This window comes from Euleptes europaea, chromosome 3 (assembly GCF_029931775.1).
Source record: "Euleptes europaea isolate rEulEur1 chromosome 3, rEulEur1.hap1, whole genome shotgun sequence".
Lineage (NCBI taxonomy): Eukaryota > Metazoa > Chordata > Lepidosauria > Squamata > Sphaerodactylidae > Euleptes > Euleptes europaea.
The window spans coordinates 59,762,876-59,780,412 of record NC_079314.1 but is presented as its reverse complement, the minus strand read 5'-3'; the positions used below and the strand labels follow the sequence as shown (position 1 = coordinate 59,780,412).

Sequence of the window (17,537 nt, the reverse complement as noted above, 5' to 3'; positions counted from 1 at the left end):
TAATGAACATACGAGTACAAAGCATAAAGAGCTGACTAAGAGAAAAGGGAGGAAGTTGGAGAAGGTTTCAGGGATGTGTGACAGTTACCAGTCTTGAAGGGACATCCAGGGAAAGCAGAGCTGAAAACGACCAGCGTTTCCAGGACCAAAGGAATGAACCCACAAGCATATGTGTGTGTGTGTGTGTGTATACAGATCTAGAACACACACACACACACACACTATGAATGGCCAAAGGACCAATATTTATACCCCAAAATGGGTCCTGAGGTGGTATCAGGTAAGCTGGCAGGAAAGCCAAAGAATTTATTCTTTTTTGGGGTTCCAGCAAAAAAAAAAGAAAAAAAAAAGGAGAGGCTTGATGAGTCATCAGGACCCAACAGAATGCCTAGGACCCAATCAGAACACTGATTGATTGCTGGGATAGGTGTAAGTAATGGTCTGCTCAGAGTGCTGATTAAATTACCTTAGGGTGACACAACGGGGATTAACTAGCCCCATTGTCCAAGCAGGTACACCTTAGGGCCAGGGAAAAGTTCAGCGGTCAACAGCCTTCCTGCCCAGGCATGACTCACAAGATGGATCCAAAAAATTCTCTGAGAGGCATCCATTTTGAGGGAAGCAGTGTGTTGTTCTTATGCCAGTCTTTGGCTCCCATGCTATCATGGTACACCACAGCGGGAGGACAGATCTGACTGCTTACAGTTATGGTTCCCAGTTATAATCACAAGGCAGAAAGCAAAGCTGTTGCTTGTCTCTCAAGCTCTCAGTGAGATACTGATGCTACCAGACATCTGAGTTTAGCTGTTTTTTCATATCTCTGGAATCAAGAACCAATCAGCAGCAGCACAAACCTCAGGCAAAATGATGGTTAATGAAAAATTTCTCTGACTTGTGTTTGAATAAGTAAGGTGAGAAACACATAGCCCAGTATATGTGCACAGTACATATAAATTCCTTCTCATCTATCCAGGCTTGAGAAGATATCTATTTAAAAAGATAAAACAAGAAAAATATGCAGCAATTATACATTCAAAAAGTAAAATTAACAAAAACACTAAACAACAGAGAGTGTCTCATTATGGTGGCCAACACCAGTTCCGGGGATTCAAAAAGCAACCAAGAGATGATGCTCTTAGAACAGTAGCCAATGCAAAATGTGAATGCTAGGATCCAAATGACACTATCTAGAATTAAATGGGAGTCTGTATTAATGAAGTTAACAGAAAACAGAACCTTTATTGGCATTTACAGTAACAAAACAAACAGGTAAAGCAGCTAGATATGGATCTAAAAAAAGAATGAATACACAGTTCATCAGTAAATTTTATAATAAACAATTAAATGAGGGTTCCCCTCCTTCTTTCTCCCTCCTTTAGGACCTTGGCCAGGAACTCGGCTACTTGAGTGGTAACTTCGAAGCTTTTGTCATTCAATAAATGGCCTATGTTTCCAGTAGTCATTGCAGTAGTAAATTGAGGGAGAGCTAATTAAGCTGCATCGAAGTTGTGTGAAAAGTGGACAGTACAAGAGAATATGTTGTATTGTGTCAGGTTCTTTGCATTGACACCTACATCATCTTGCTTCACGTGGTATTCCCTTGTATCTACCACTAACAACAGCTGAAGGGAATATATTAAATCTGGCCAACAAAAATGCTCTACGGTGAGAGGGTATAGTTAAGTTAGAAAAATACTGGGCCATAGAGTTTATTTGATAAGAAGGGCCTAAAAAACTAGGGGAACAGATACCTTCAGCACTGGCTTTTATTATTTGGGAATCACTGTCCCATATCCTTTTTTGGGAATCACTGTCCCATATCCTTTTTTGGATTGTCCTAAAAATATATAATTCACTGGAATTGGACAAGGAATCAAGATCAATCCCGAGTGATCTGATCCTATTTAAGATAAGCCGAGACCATCTAGAAACAGTTGAGTCAGTATGTAAAGCTGCCAATAAACTACTTGGGGGGATCGAAAATGAGAGCGTAACCAGTATTTGATAGTAGTGATCCAAGCACATTATATCGTGTGCAGTCCCAGCTCAGCGCACAGAGAAAAATAGCAAACAGAGTTTGTGACGCCAAGGATGCGTCTCAAAAAAAACTGCCCTGAGACGCTTCACTTCTTTATTAAAACCCTGGATCCAAACTGGGATTCCGTACAAACGTTGAGGGATCACAGTGGCTTGGAAAATCTGTAAGGCGGCCGGAACAAAATGGTTACCCTTCTTACAGTAAAAACGAGTTATTGCAGCCATCTTATTTTTTGCCAAGGTAAGGAACTGATTACGGTGTGCAATCCATTTTAAATTATAATGAAAAGAGACCCCCAAATATTTAAACGTTTTCACTTGTTCGATTTCTCTTCCCTCAATTTTGCAAACTGATTGCTTCCAAGTCTTAGAAAAGATCAGAATCTTGGTCTTATCAAAATTAATAGATAGGGAATTCCGTTTACAGAATAGGATAAAAGAAGCTAACAAACGTTTAAGACCCATCTTTGAAAGGGATAGGACTGCTGCATCATCCGCATATAACAGAATAGGGACTTTCTCAGAGCTTAGCTTAGGTGCATGACCATCAGTATTAGCCAAAAAAGCAGGGAGATCTGAAATAAATAAATTAAATAAGGATGGTGCCAGTACACAGCCCCTTTGTCACCGGGATTTTTTGGGTTAAGAGGCTCCCCTCATCAAATCTAACTTGACAGGTATTGGATGTATGGAGGTTACGTAATAAAAACAAAAGGCGTTGGTCAAGGCCCATATGGCATAGTTTCTCCCATAAAATCTGTCTCGACTGTGTCAAACGCTCTTTATTAATGAAGTTATAATGCTTAACAATTCACCCATTTTAGTCAGCTATTCCATATATAGTAGCATCTATGCAATTTGGTCACGTCATGAGACGACAAGAGTCACTGGAAAAGACAGTCATGCTAGGAAAAATTTAGGGCAGCAGGAAAAGAGGAAGACCCAACAAGAGATGGATTGACTCAATAAAGGAAGCCACAGCCTTCAATTTGCAAGCTCTGAGCAGGGCTGTCAAAGATAGGACATTTTGGAGGACTTTCATTCATAGGGTAGCCATGAGTCGGAAGCGACTTGATGACACTTAACACACACACACATGCAATTTATAGATGTCTTTGTTACACAGCAAGTAGGAACCCAGTACTAATCTCAAAACTAAAATATTTGTTGCTCAGTCTCAGCATGATGGTATTCTTTGGTGATCTGTAGGGATGTGCAAAAAAAAAATTATTTCCTGATTAGGGTATATTGGACCAAAAAAATGGTATTGCAGATATTCCCAAATTCCATTACGGTATTCAGATTCAGGTTTTTTGGGGGAATCCAATTTTTTTCAGGTCCATTACTCCCTATGGGGAAAGTTTCCAGGTGGCTGGGGGGAGGTGTTTTTGAAGATACAGGCACCAAAATTGCTGCAGAACTGCTGGTGCCTGCTCTTTAAATAACTCCCAAATTTCAATTAGATTGGAACGAGGGGTCCAATTCTATGGGCCCCTGAACACGGTGCCCCCAGCTGACCTCCATTATTACCTATGGAGGGGGAAAAAGGGAAAAAAATCCTCCAACCTGCTTCCAGGCAAAAGCAATGCCTGTAAGCAGCATCACTGGTCAAACAATGCCTCTCATGGAAGAAACAACACAACGAGCCCAACAGAACCACTGGAGAGCCCATTAATCCCAGTATAACCACAAGCCAATTTGCCAAACAGAACCAAAATCAAACCAGAGAATCTACACAGTGGAAACTCAAGGGGTGTGTGGGTGTGTGTGGGGGTACTTCTGCAATACCAGAAGAACCAATGACAATCTACAGATGCCCAGCAGTGCCACTGTGGCAGTGCAAGCCCAACAGAACTGATGTCAAACCAGAGAATCTCTGGAGAGGAAACTGAAGTGTGTGTGTGTGTGTGGGGGAGTTTTTGTAATGTACCGAATGCTAAGAGAACCCCAGTGCCAGTCTGGCAGTGCAAACCCAACAGGACTAATGTGCATCCAGAGAACAAATCCAAGCACTGAGTGAGCAACAGTGTAAATACAGCAAAGAGGTCACAAAGCAACACTTCCAAAGGGGGGGGACTCCTGAAATTCACAAAGAAACCTAAAACTGACAGAAGCAGCCCTTTGAATTCCCCCAAGACACAAAAACAAAAGCAAGAACCCCCACCCCCCCAAAAAAATTTTACCAGGAGCCTGTAAACGCTGGTTCTAAATCTTCCCAAAAAATGCTGAATATTTCTGGGATTTTTCAGGACCATTTTTTCTTGTTACCTAAAAAATCCCAGAAGTATTTGGAAGAACCAAATATACCGGAAAAATACCAATAAGGTGTCTTTGGGGTATATTTTCAGCTCGGTTTCACCCAAATGCACACCCCTAGTGATCTCACATTTAATCTGAATCAATGGAGAGTTGAAAGTAAAAGCTGTAACATGTATGTGCTAAACTTTTAAAGTTTTCTAGACCTTTCCATTGACGGTAGCAACCGAACCTTACCAAAGAACTTTTGAAAAGAGTCAGGGTGGAGATCAACAGCTCCCCTTGTTCCTTAGTGACTGAAGGCAAGGAGGATTTAGATCTCCTTGAAGGAGGAACTTCAGTGTATGGAGGTGTTGCCTCTCCCACTCCCATGGGTAGATGCTACTTCACTAAGCTGAATGCTAAAGGTGGCAACTCTTAGCTTTTTACTAGACTTGGAGAAGGAGATAGAGACTTTTGCCTCTTAGCAGAGACAACAGGACCATGGCAGTATCTGAAGCCAAGCCAAGGGCTCCATTGTTGCCCTCACAGAGGACCTACTAGAAAGGGCCATATGGAAAGAGCAACAGGAGAAAGAATTAACCAGTTTTACCTGGTTACATCTCTTTCTATTTGAGCAAGAGCAATCATGCTCTCTAGCATGAGAGACATAGGCCTGCTCATGACAGCACTGCAGTCTGGTGGGAGAGAAATCCCTGTGGGATCAATAGTGACTAGATGGCTGAGGACTGTACCTACTTTGACATGTTAGCTAAGTGCTCTAGAATCTAAGGACTCTGAATAGCCGTAAGATCATCTCAACACATCTTCCATCACCTTTCTGAGCAGGAACCAAACAGGTTGGTGGCTATTTCCCTGAGTGGGAGAAGGTGAAACCACACTACAGGATCAAGAACTTTTGCTATGTGGAATTGCTCCCTGGCTACAAGCGGAGAACACTATTTCTTTTCTTTTAACCTCAGGTGGCTGAACTTTAAAAATGGCAAGGAGAGACTGACAAGAGGGCAAATACCATTGTTCTCATCAGCCAGCCTCTCTCCCTGAGCTGGCACTGGTCTCTCCCCCCATACCGGCTCATACTTTTTCCATGCCCACCCCCTTGTTATCACTCGCCCCTGCTGGCTCTAGTTTTCCCACCCCCTCAGGCTCAGTTTACATTTTCCCTTCCCTGCTGCAGACTCCAGATCCACTTCCTCTCCTTTCCCTTCTGCTATTTCAAGCTGCAGCTTCTGCACTCCCCTTTGTCAGTTCAACCCCCCCACACACACACACACACAGTCTCCCCCCACTTCGGTCCTCCATTCATCTCCTTCTGGTAGCAACCAAGGTTGCCACTGCAACAGGTAGCACCACTAGGGGTTGCCATGACAAGGAAAGATGCCACCTGAAGGTTTCATTGACTATTTCACTTTATACAAGCAACATTTTTTCTGAATAGCTGGAAGGTTTCCCAGGTAGCCCCACTGGATGGGAGGCACACTTGGCTATTAAATATAGAGATGTTAAAAAGTATGCTGGGAATTTACTCCCAAGTAGGAATGACACTGGAAATTAATTCACTCTTGTACTGTTAGCTTCTGAAATTCAGCATCTGACACCTGGAAGAATCCCTCCATACTGCAAGCCTAATACACCTTCAGCTGAGACATATGACATGTGTCACCTGCTTCACACCCAAGCTAAGAAGAGAAGTCTTGTATTATATACATATTAACCAGCCATCTTCAGCATATGAAACAACTGTTTTTGGCTGAATAGTCTAAATATAGATATTGTTTCTTCCTATGTGTTCAGGACTCTTTACTAACCAATCTTACCACATAAAAGTGTACCTTCTTTATTTGTTGCAGGTGCGCCCAATGTCAAACCAGCATCTCCATCTGGACTGCTAAATATAGACTGGCTTCTACTCTCAGAAGAGGATTTCTTTGCACCTTTCTCACTGCCAATTCTAATGAGTTTTTTAGTTAATCTAAGAAGAAGAAAAAGTTATGAAACAATATAATATAATTTTAATAAAGAAAATCAGTGGCCTTTTAAGGAGCAGTTTTAGCTCCATTCTATTTCTGTAGGGATCTTTGTTATAAAAGGGTCCATTCTCATATGGGAAATCTTAAAACATATAATATTTCTAGGTTGCTTTTTGTCACAGAATGAGGCCCTCAGTAAGCCAGATGCCAAGCTTCAGACTAGAAGAATCTCTGCCAGCTGATGCACTGTAGAATTACTAAGATGCAATTCCAAAGCACAGCTGCAGTCTAAGTCCACTGATTTCAAGGGGTCTAACTCATCTCTGCTCCACTTGCAGAAACTCAGACAACTGTTTCTTCACCTGGAATCACTCACTAATGTCAAAGTTTGTGAGACTCCTGTTTACATAAATAACAATTCAAAGTTCTCTTTTTTTGTTGATGGATAAGCTTAGAAATACACTTTGTAGTAAATAAAAGCTTACTCAGGATAACCACCCATTTGAGCATAATCTTCTGCTTTCAATCCATGTATATTTTTATCAGAAACATCAGCGCCATACTGAATGAGCAGACTTAATAAAGCATCATCTCCATTAGCAGCAGCAGTCATCAGCGGTGTTCTAATACAGGAATGAAACATAAAACAGAAATGAAACATTTATTCTACTTAGCCCATTTGTTTCACTAGCTGGATTCAGATGCCATGACACTCCATTTAAATAGCAATTAGGCACATGCAGATGTTGTAGCCATGCTCATGCACTCTCCTCTCACATCAAGTGATTACCAGGAGAAGCAGGTGAAGAGTAAAAGCAACTGGGGATAAAGACCCCAAATGTGAAAAGGCGGCTCATCAGTTGCCACCAGGAACAGGAAAAAAAAGGTATTGAATCAGGTGTCTGTATTGCCCCCCACCCCAATAACTTCTTCCAGAACTTTGACCTGCTCTACCCACAAAATAGGGGTACTTCTAAGGCCGAAATCTTAAGGGCACTTTCCTACAAGTAAATCTGACTGAATAACATGACTCATTTCTGAAAAGACCCACTCCCAACCATACTTTATTTCCAGTGAAATGATAGGTTTTCTGCCCTCCATTCTCCATCTCAGTGGTCAGGAAAGTACCAAAGAATCAACAGCTTTGGATTTCTTTATACGGAAAATGGAAACCTGAGTTAATGTTCCATCCCTGGTTTATTTTTCAGTGAAAGGTTGGGGCTCATTGCCTTCCACCTGGTCATGTGTGATGAGACCTGTTCATACTGTAAACTGCTAAACTGTTGAGTGATCAGAGCTGTCAGACAATTGCTCTGGCCTGTGATATCTGCTTCCCCCACTGTGAATAGCCTTCCTGCTAACTGGGCACCCTAAGGTTAGATACATGGATGAACTGTTAGTTACAATGAAAAAGGGGGATTTAAGGAAGGACTGGCACCATAGCTCCCTTTGTGGACTGAGCTCGTTAGAAAACATTCTAGTTTGCTGAACGTCCACATCCTAATGAACAGGAGCTTAATCAAACTGGAGCTCCATCATACCAGGGAGTTTTGAATCAAGCAACAAAAACATGAAGAACAAGGGAAGGACACAAACGCAACAACAAGCTACATAGCAGTTTAACTGCAGCATGTCAAGGCATCTGAATACAGCCACTTAGATGTTTCGCTACTGCTATGTTCAATAGCTATACTTTCCACCTATGTAAAATGGAACAAAGCAACCTTTTACAACATATTATCAAATTTTACAGATGTATGAGAATTGCAGTAGTGTGAGAAAGCCTTCAAGAACTGGCTAAAAAACTTTGTATTCAACACAATATGTCTTAGATTACTTCATATTAAATGCAATGATCAATGAGAGCAGCAATTAAAAAACCAAACAGAACACTAATGCAAATCATTTTGGATTCAGGGGAAAGTATGCTTTTGTTTTATATGCAAAGCTGAAGACAACATTTTGAACTGAAACAGATCGATCCCACTTTACAAGGCTTTAAAGAATCCATGGGATAAATCTCTCTAGTGGTTTTATTTGAGGAATCTTACTCTTGCAAAAGTTTACAGTAGGAACCTTTACCAGTGTTTCGTAGATGAAGCTCAAATTATGGATGGAAACAACAAAAAGGGAGAAAGCTTACACAGTTGTTTTTCATAAACAGCTAAATCTAACTACCAGTTCTATAATGAATATTAATCACACACACTTTTCACACTGAATTAAAACAACGGTTTGTGCTTTAATTAGATAGAACTACCCTTGCCCAACTCTGAAAAGCAAACTGTTTGTCAGCCAACATCTACCTGTGTTCTAAAAAACAGTCTTATGACTGAAAAGAAAGATGAGGCTTGAGATCAATGAACTAATGCAGCAGCGTCCCCCCCAAGTTATCACTAGTCACTGCCACACTATCTGCCATCACTATCACTAGCCACCGCCACAGACTACAGAAAAGCCATCATGTGGCTAAAAATAGGCAGGGTTTTTTTTGCTTATTAGAACAGGATTGACAAAAAGAATGGATAGGCCCTGTTTCCTCACTTTGCTTAGTACATTTTTATCCAGCCCTTCCTTCAAAGAGCTCAGGGCAGTATACTTTATTTTCACTTCATACCCATTTAATCCTCACAACAACCCAGTCAGGTAGGTTAGGCTGAAAGAAAGTGATTGACACCCCCCCCCCCAGTGAGCTTCATGTCATGTGGGGACTTGAACGTGGGTCTCTCAGGTGCCAGTCCAACACCCTGGTCACCAAGCAGAGCCTATTGCATTAAGTGATCCTAAGATGACTGTAATTGATTAGGCAAGACAGAAAACAAGTTTCCTTATCTCTGAATAGGATGCCGCCATATGTATTTCATTCCAAACCACTGGCCACCATAACACCAATATGTGCATAGCTATATGATTGGATTGAAACAATATTTCACAAACTGCAGGCTCTGTCCTGTTGATGTTGAAAATAAAATCTGCTGTTTTAAATTTTTACTTCACAAAGCTTCTCATGTACCATCAATTTATTTTCACATTTCTGACAGTCTTATTATTTTTGGGAAATGAATCTCTCCCTCGATCCATGACAGCAGGTTATAAATTTTATAAAAATAAGTAAAAAATATATACTGGCAGTTTCAGAATAATAAACAAGAGGTCAATTCCAATGTTACAATCTGAATGTACATTCAAGGATCACTGTGGCTACGAATAGAAGCACTCCACCTGATCGCCTTACCACAGTTACGTCAGTCTCCACGTCATTTCTTCAGAGCACGGATTCAAAATTGGTGCTAAATCCTGATGACACAGCCCCAGAAAAATGGATATTGATCTAATAACCACAACAGCATTGCTAAGGAGCAGGGGAGGAGGTCATTACTTGGCTCACCAGCACCAACCAGGAAGCAGGTAAGAGGGGGTGGCTGCCCTAGAACAGCCCTGTGGAGAAGATGTCCAGCAGTTCCCTGGTCAGAGCAGCAGCTGCAACCACCTGGTCATCAGGGGCTAGAATCTGCCTCTGCCTCTGGCTGAGGATGGGGCCTGTCTCCCCAGCTTCCAGTTATTGTTGTGCATCAGCACCCAACCACAGAGCAAGGCAAGGAGGGCAGCAAGAAAGAAGACAGGCAGACAGAGAAGGAGAGGACAGACTTAGAGAAGTGTGAAGGGGAAGGATTATGAGAGACACAGAAGCCAGGAGGAGAGGGTGATAGAAGATAGCACGGAGGAAGAAGAGAACTAGAAAGAAAAGAAGGAAAAGGGCAGAAAGTCCAGCTGACCTAAGCGGTGTCATCCTGTATGTGTGCTTCATCAGAAAAGCCAGTTTCAATGTCACATGCTCTGGACATCACCTTGCAGCATTAATGAGTCCATTATTTCTGATAGCACTACACACACCATATATCTGAGCATGTATATATCTAGGAAACAGCAATTCTCAATTTTTGGAAATAGTTCTATGGACTTGAGAGATACAGTACCTTCCTGAGTTGTCCTTAATGTGTACCGATGCTCCTTTTTTAAGGAGAAATTCTGCCATTTCTTGTTTACTTACTGCTACCGCAAGCATAAGAGGAGTATTCCCATCCTACAAGCATAAAAATTAGAAGTCATGAAATTTTCTCACATACATGCACTTTTCCCATTTTGATTAGAATAAGTAACATAAATGTTAGTAACATTTCAAACTTTGCTTTTCAGCCACTGTTCACAGAAAAATGCCTAGAAAAAACAGAATAACTGATCTAATAAAATATGTGACAAAATGCTGTTAAGAACCTATTTAATAGATTCCCATCATGTATTTTTTAAAAGATTCTAGTGTAGCTTTATACAAGTTAAGACTACCATGTCAGTTGCATTTCAAGTAGTTTATCTGTATGAATTAGATGTCCTTGTAATACCCATTCATAAGTGCTATAACGGATACCAAGATCACTTGTCACAAATTATTTGTTCACAGCAAGAAGAAAATGCATTTAATTTTCAGACAATACACAAGTGTTTAAAAACAGCAATCAGTAGACCAGGAAAGGGCCTCCCCACCCCCCACACCAGCAGCCTCGGGGCCCGGCGCGACCAGGAAAGGGCGTCCCACCCACCCCCGGCCGTATGAGCGGCCTGGCATGACCGAGCAAAGTCTTCCCCACTCCCTCCCCGGCCACGTACGGGCCTTGGGAAGCCCAGAAAAGGCCGGGGGAGGGGGGAATGGGGGACTTGGTGCCTTGGCTCCACAGGCCGGATAAAAGCCCTCCGGGGGCCAGATCTGGCCCAAGGGCCGCATGTTTGACACCCCTGAGCTAGATGTTTTTGAAAAACCAACAAACAATGTACAAAGGATGTGGCTGGCCCAGACAGGTGGCATTCTAAAGTACACAGCCTTTGCATATGGAGGTTACATTCCTTTCCTTTCATCTCTTAGAAGCTCCTTGATCAATTGATCTTGAGCAGCATATATCTAGTGTTGGAGGGATATAAGGATTGAAACAAATCTTGCCACTGACCATGTAGCCTTGGGGTCCCTATCGCTTAGTAAAAAAGGCATTATGTCAGTCACAGAGGCATTGGATTTGTATATTAAAAGGGGGGAAATATAGTGCGATCGAAGTTCCTCGTAAAAGCGGCATTCCAAAAGGGCATGGGCTAATGATTCAATAGAGCCAGAAGAGCAAGGGCAGATCCTGTCTGAGTATGGTATATTCAGAATTCTGCCCTGGAGGTTACATTCCAGCCTTTGACCAAGAGGTTGGGCTGCTGAAGGAGTAGCACCAAGACCAATCTCATGCATTCATTTGCCTCTTTTCCCCCTCTGTATGTCTCAGTATGCTGAACAGCTACTGTTCACTCTCCAGCATTTCCCCACTTCTTTTGGTCACTAAGGTAAAGGTAAAGGTCCCCTGTGCAAGCACCAGGTCATTCCTGACCCATGGGGTGACATCACATCCCAATGTTTTCTAGGCAAACTTTGTTTACGGGGTGGTTTGCCAGCACCTTCCCCAGTCATCTTCCCTTTACCCCCAGCAAGCTGGGTACTCAATTTCGCGACCTCGGAAGGATGGAAGGCTGAGTCAACCTTGAGCCGGCTACCTGAAACCAACTTCCGTTGGGATTGAACTCAGGTTGTGAGAAGAGCTTGGACTGCAGTACTGCAGCTTACCACTCTGCACCACGGGGCTCTTTACTCTTTCGGTCACTACTGTAAAGTTATTAATTGCTGGACAGATTGCCCACCCCACCCCAACTGTTGTTGCAAAGGGAGTGGAAGATGAGAATGTGAGAAATTGGCAGAAAGGATAAGGGGGGAATTAAAAAGACAGGAGTGACCATTAGGTAAGGATGACCTGCAACACGCTTTCAAAAGCTTCATTACTCACTTTCAGATCCCGACCCACAGGTTGGGAAACACTGATCCAGAAGGTGTCATACTTAGATTTCTCTGTATCCTGCTGTCACAACTACCCCTTTTTACATTAGGGAGGGACTAGAACACAAGCTTCTGGATGCACACCTTAACGTGGTGAGGGGGTTTGTGTGTGTCAGGGAAGCTGAGAGCAATACCGTAAGGGGTCTAGACTATCAAGAGACTAAATTCCTAGCAGAGTCACTCAAGACGGAATGGTCACAGCTGAGACACCAGACGAAGATGCATCCACCCCCTTAAGGGATCAATGGCCACATCCGCAGAAGAGAACAAGCAGTTCCAATGGGGATGGGGGCAGAGGAATCCCTAAAGGCTAGCTACTGGGCAACAGCAGTAGTGGAAGGTGACACCGGCGGAGGATCTTTTGTAGACAACGGCAGTGCCACTATGGCTAACCCTGGTTAGTACTGCGCAGAAGAAGGCATTGGTAAACCACTTCTGACCAACCTTTACCTTGAAAACCCTATGATTAGACAATCCAAAATGAAAAAATATATAGTGCTGGAAGATGGGACCCCCAGGTCGGATGGCACTCAATCTGCTACTGGGGTAGAGCAGAGGACAAGTATGAGTAGCGCTGTTCTTAATGATGCGATTGGACTAAAGCCGAAAGGACGTTCAGAGGTTGACATGAATAGATGCAAAAGGAAAGTCCGAAGCTGTTCGTCGCATATAATAGGAACATGGAATGTGAGAAGCATGAATCAGGGTAAGCTTGAAATTGTTGAACAAGAAATGGAGCGTATGGACATTTCAGTCCTGGGAATAAGTGAATTAAAGTGGACTGGATTAGGACATTTTCAATCAGAAAATTACAAAGTGTTTTATTCAGGGAATGACAAAAAGAGAAGAAACGGAGTTGCTTTAAAAGTGAGACAAGATGTAGCAAAGGCAGTCAGGAGCTATAATGCAAAGTCTGACCGAATAATATCAGACTTCAGGGAAAGCCTATCAACATAAGCATCATTCAAGTTTATGCCCCAACTACAGATGCTGATAAGAAATTGAAAGTTTTTATGCCAGTGTTCAGGAAGAAATTGATCACACACCTAAACAAGATATGCTGATAATCATAGGTGATTGGAACGCAAAAGTAGGAAACAAAGCAGACACAAATGTTGTTGGCAGATTTGGGCTAGGAGCACGGAATGAAGCAGGAGAACACCTCATAGAATTCTGTGAAGACAACAATCACATGTTTCTGGCAACCAAATAGACGATTGTATACATGGACATCACCAGACAGCCAGTATAGAAATCAAATAGATTATATAATTGGAAGCAGAAGATGGAGAAGCTCTATTCTCTCAGCCAAAACAAGACCAGGAGCCGACTGCGGTATAGATCATGAATTGTTAATATCGAAAATCAAGATAAAGCTTAAGAAAAACGCCAAAACATTCATAGCACCAAAATACAATGTAAGCAATATTCCGGAAGAGTTTAAAGACCATGTAAGGAACAGATTTGCTGAATTACTGAGTTCATGTGAATGTAAACCTGAAGAACTATGGGTGGAAACTAGAGATATTATCAAGGAAGAATGTGCAGACTATTTCTGTAGCCAAAAGAAAAGAAAAAGCTCGATGGATGTCTGAGGAAACTCTTAAAATTGCCAGAGATAGACGAGAAGCAAAAGTAGAAGATGACAGAAATAGAATCAAAAGTCTAAGTGCAACGTTCCAGCGACTCGCACGTAGAGACAAAGAGACCTATTATAATAACTAGTGTAAAGAAATAGAAGAGAACAACAAAAAAGGAAGAACAAGAGATCTGTTCCACAAGATCCAAGAAATCAAAGGGAAATTTAAAGCACGGTTAGGCATGCTGAAAGATCAGCATGGAAATACATTAACTGAACAGGACAAAATAAAGAAAAGGTGGGAACAATACACTGAAGAACTATACAGAAGAGATGAAAGGATAAAAGATTCTTTCCAAGAAGAATCTTTTGAAGAAGAACCTACAGTTTTAGAAAGTGAAGTGAAAGCTGCATTGAGAGCAATCGGGAGAAACAAATCACCAGGAGCAGATGGGATATCAATAGAGCTATTCCAAGCCACAGAAACGGAGTCCATCAAAATCTTGACAAGAATATGCCAACAGATATGGAAAACAAAACAACAGCCCACAGACTGGAAACGATCCATTTACATTCCAATTCCCAAGAAAGGAGACATCAAAGATTGCAGCAACTATCGGACCATCACATTAATTTCTCATGCAAGTAAAGTGATGCTCAAAATCTTACAGCAAAGGCTGTTACCATACATGGAACGAGAAATGCCTGATGTTCAAGCTGGTTTCAGAAAAGGAAGAGGCACTAGAGATCATATTGCAAATATACGCTGGTTACTGGAGCATACGAGAGAATTTCAGAAGAAAATCAGTTTGTGTTTCATAGATTACAGCAAAACGTTTGACTGTGTGGATCATGAAAAGCTCTGGCTGGTTTTAAAGGAAATGGGTGTGCCACTACATCTGATCGTTTTGATGCGCAACCTGTACTCTGGACAAGAGGCCACAGTTAGAACAGAATATGGAGAAACGGAATGATTTCCAATTGGCAAAGGTGTCAGACAAGGATGTATTTTATCTCCCTATCTCTTCAATCTATATGCAGAACATATAATTAGGAAAGCTGGATTAGATTTAGATGAAGGTGGAGTGAAAATTGGAGGGAGGAACATTAATAATTTGAGATATGCTGATGACACTACATTATTGGCAGAAAATAGTGAAGATTTGAAACGACTACTGCTGAAAGTAAAAAGAGAAAGTGCCAAAGCAGGACTACAGCTGAACATCAAGAAAACAAAAGTAATGACTACAGGAGAATTACACAACTTTAAGGTTGACAATGAGGAAATAATTGTTCAAGACTTTCTATTCCTTGGCTCCACCATCAACCAAAAAGGAGACTGCAGCCAAGAAATAAGAAGGAGACTGAGACTGGGAAGGGCAGCCATGAAGGAGCTAGAAAAGATTTTGAAGTGTAAGGATGTGTCACTGGCCACCAAGACTAGATTAATTCATGCCATTGTATTCCCTATTACTATGTATGGGTGTGAAAGCTGGACAGTGAAGAAAGCTGATAGGAAGAAAATAGATTCCTTTGAAACATGGTGTTGGAGGAGAGTGTTACAGATTCCGTGGACTTCCAAAAAAACAAATCAGTCGGTTATAGATCAAATCAAGCCTGAACTGACCCTAGAAACTAAAATGACTAAACTGAGGCTATCGTATTTTGGTCACGTCATGAGACGACAAGAGTCACTGGAAAAGACAGTCATGCTAGGAAAGGTTGAGGGCAGCAGGAAAAGAGGAAGACCCAACAAGAGATGGATTGACTCAATAAAGGAAGACACAGCCTTCAATTTGCAAGATCTGAGCAAGGCTGTCAAAGATAGGACATTTTGGAGGACTTTCATTCATAGGGTCGCCATGAGTCGGAAGCGACTTGACGGCACTTAACACACACACACAGAACACAAGCAAGGTAGGCAGAACGAGACACTTGCGGACCTCAAAAGTCTCAGGATCTCTGGGAATCCAGGCTGGTCCCATGACTCTAGATGGGCTAAAAGTTGCATCCACCAGAGTTTGCCCACTGATAGTAGCAGCTGCCACATATTTGTTCCTGCCTTTCATTCTTCACAGTTTGGTGTGCATCAATTCAACTTGGCATCACACAGACATGCCACAGAACTCTGTTTGTTCTGAAATGCTTTTCTCTATCCTGCTCCTACTGAAGGCAAAATCCTTTTAAAGAACATTAGGCTCAACACAGAACCAGCCGCTTTCATACTGATGCTGAGAAGCTGACGTAGATTGCTCAAACTGGGAGAGAGAACAGGGAGGTAGAGACACAGGTTGGTTAATCATCCCACTCTTTCTCTTCAAAGAATAATTGCTTGCAACTGTACACACTGTTATCTATATTTTCTCTTCAATAAATTATTCTAATATTAAGAGTATATAAAAACAAAAGCTGATTTATGACTTAATGAGCTAACCAAAGTTTACCTTGTTCAGTGCATCAATGTTTGCGTTATATTCAAGCAGCTTTTCTGCTATAGCTATGCTATAATTAGAGGCAGCAAAATGAAGGGCAGTGTTACTGTCTAAATCCACTACATTGGGGTCTGCATCATGCTGCAGCAAATAACCGACACAAAACACCTCCTGACATTGTACAGCCTGTAACAATAAAAAAGAGGATGTTAGGTTCACAAGATGTTAACATACCATAATATCTAAAACTGACACAATTCAGTGCAGTGTAAGTCAATAACTTTCTCTTAAACTGGCTGAGTTATAACGAGTAACAATAATTTATTAAACCAAGTGCAGATGAATAGCAAAACACTGTGGACCATTTTCAGTTTGCTCCTTACCTACTCCCCAACTCCAGCCTGGAGGGCAATACAAAATTTCAAGGATTGAATAAGCAGACTGCTGTTTCTCAAACCAGGAAACAGCAAGCTGCCCCTTTAAACCCCAAATCTGAGAAATTGATCTACTGCAAAACTCCAACAGTCTTCTTAAGGAGAACCTGAGGCATTAAAATTTAACAGAGTTCTTTAGATTTTACTTCATACAATTTTGGGAGGTTTACCCTTTCTGTTTCTCCCCTTCCAACTGTCTTAATCGCTGTTACTTACTTTCCATCACACTCAGTCCTGACTGAACAGCTCTATCTTATCCAGTCAACACCAAAGCCTTTTTTACCACTTGCTCTTCGCTTACTCTGCCTCCCTCCCTGCAATAGCTATACAGAATACTTCTTGACTGCTAAACTGAGCATTGTGGAAGACACATTCCCAGCCAGATCCTGATATTGAAAAAGAAGTCTCCTATAGCACTGTTGGGGGGGGGGGAGAGGTTAAAAGCAACCTATATCTACCAACTTCACTCCCAAGCACCATTGCATGACTCACCATTCCCCTGAAAAGCTGTTGCTGGAGGGGTGGACAGTAGGTATGCATCTTGCTTGTCTCCCCTCAAAAAAAAAAAACAGCAGTCTAAAGGAAAGTTTCCTCCTTCCCTATTACCTTGTAGGCGAAAAAGAATCAAGTGGCAAATCAACAAGCAGAGTGAAGATTTGAACCTGAACTCTCCATCACGTATGCTTACTTCTCATTCCGTCTCCTTTTTTTGGTTTTCTACCCCTCCCCCCAGAATAAAATAGAAAGTTTCATTTTTCCATATCTCTCTTCAGTGCCACATCATGCTGTCATAACAAACACCAGTTTATTTATAACCTGCTGTTTTTTGTGTACTTTAATGACTTAAATATATTCAGAATACATCTCAACCAATGAAGAGGCAAGGTATAATTATGTAAAACAATTTAT

General features: G+C 41.7%; 1 protein-coding gene across 1 annotated transcript in view; it reads right to left on the bottom strand.

Annotated features, from left to right (window-relative positions):
- The window catches only part of LOC130474795 (centromere-associated protein E-like), an 80,000-nt gene that overhangs the window by 60,094 nt on the left and 2,369 nt on the right, over positions 1-17,537 (bottom strand). Inside the window, 4 exon segments of the mRNA XM_056846494.1 lie at positions 6,111-6,265; positions 6,749-6,886; positions 10,241-10,347; positions 16,207-16,380. Of these exon segments, the coding sequence (XP_056702472.1) occupies positions 6,111-6,265; positions 6,749-6,886; positions 10,241-10,347; positions 16,207-16,380 (574 nt within the window).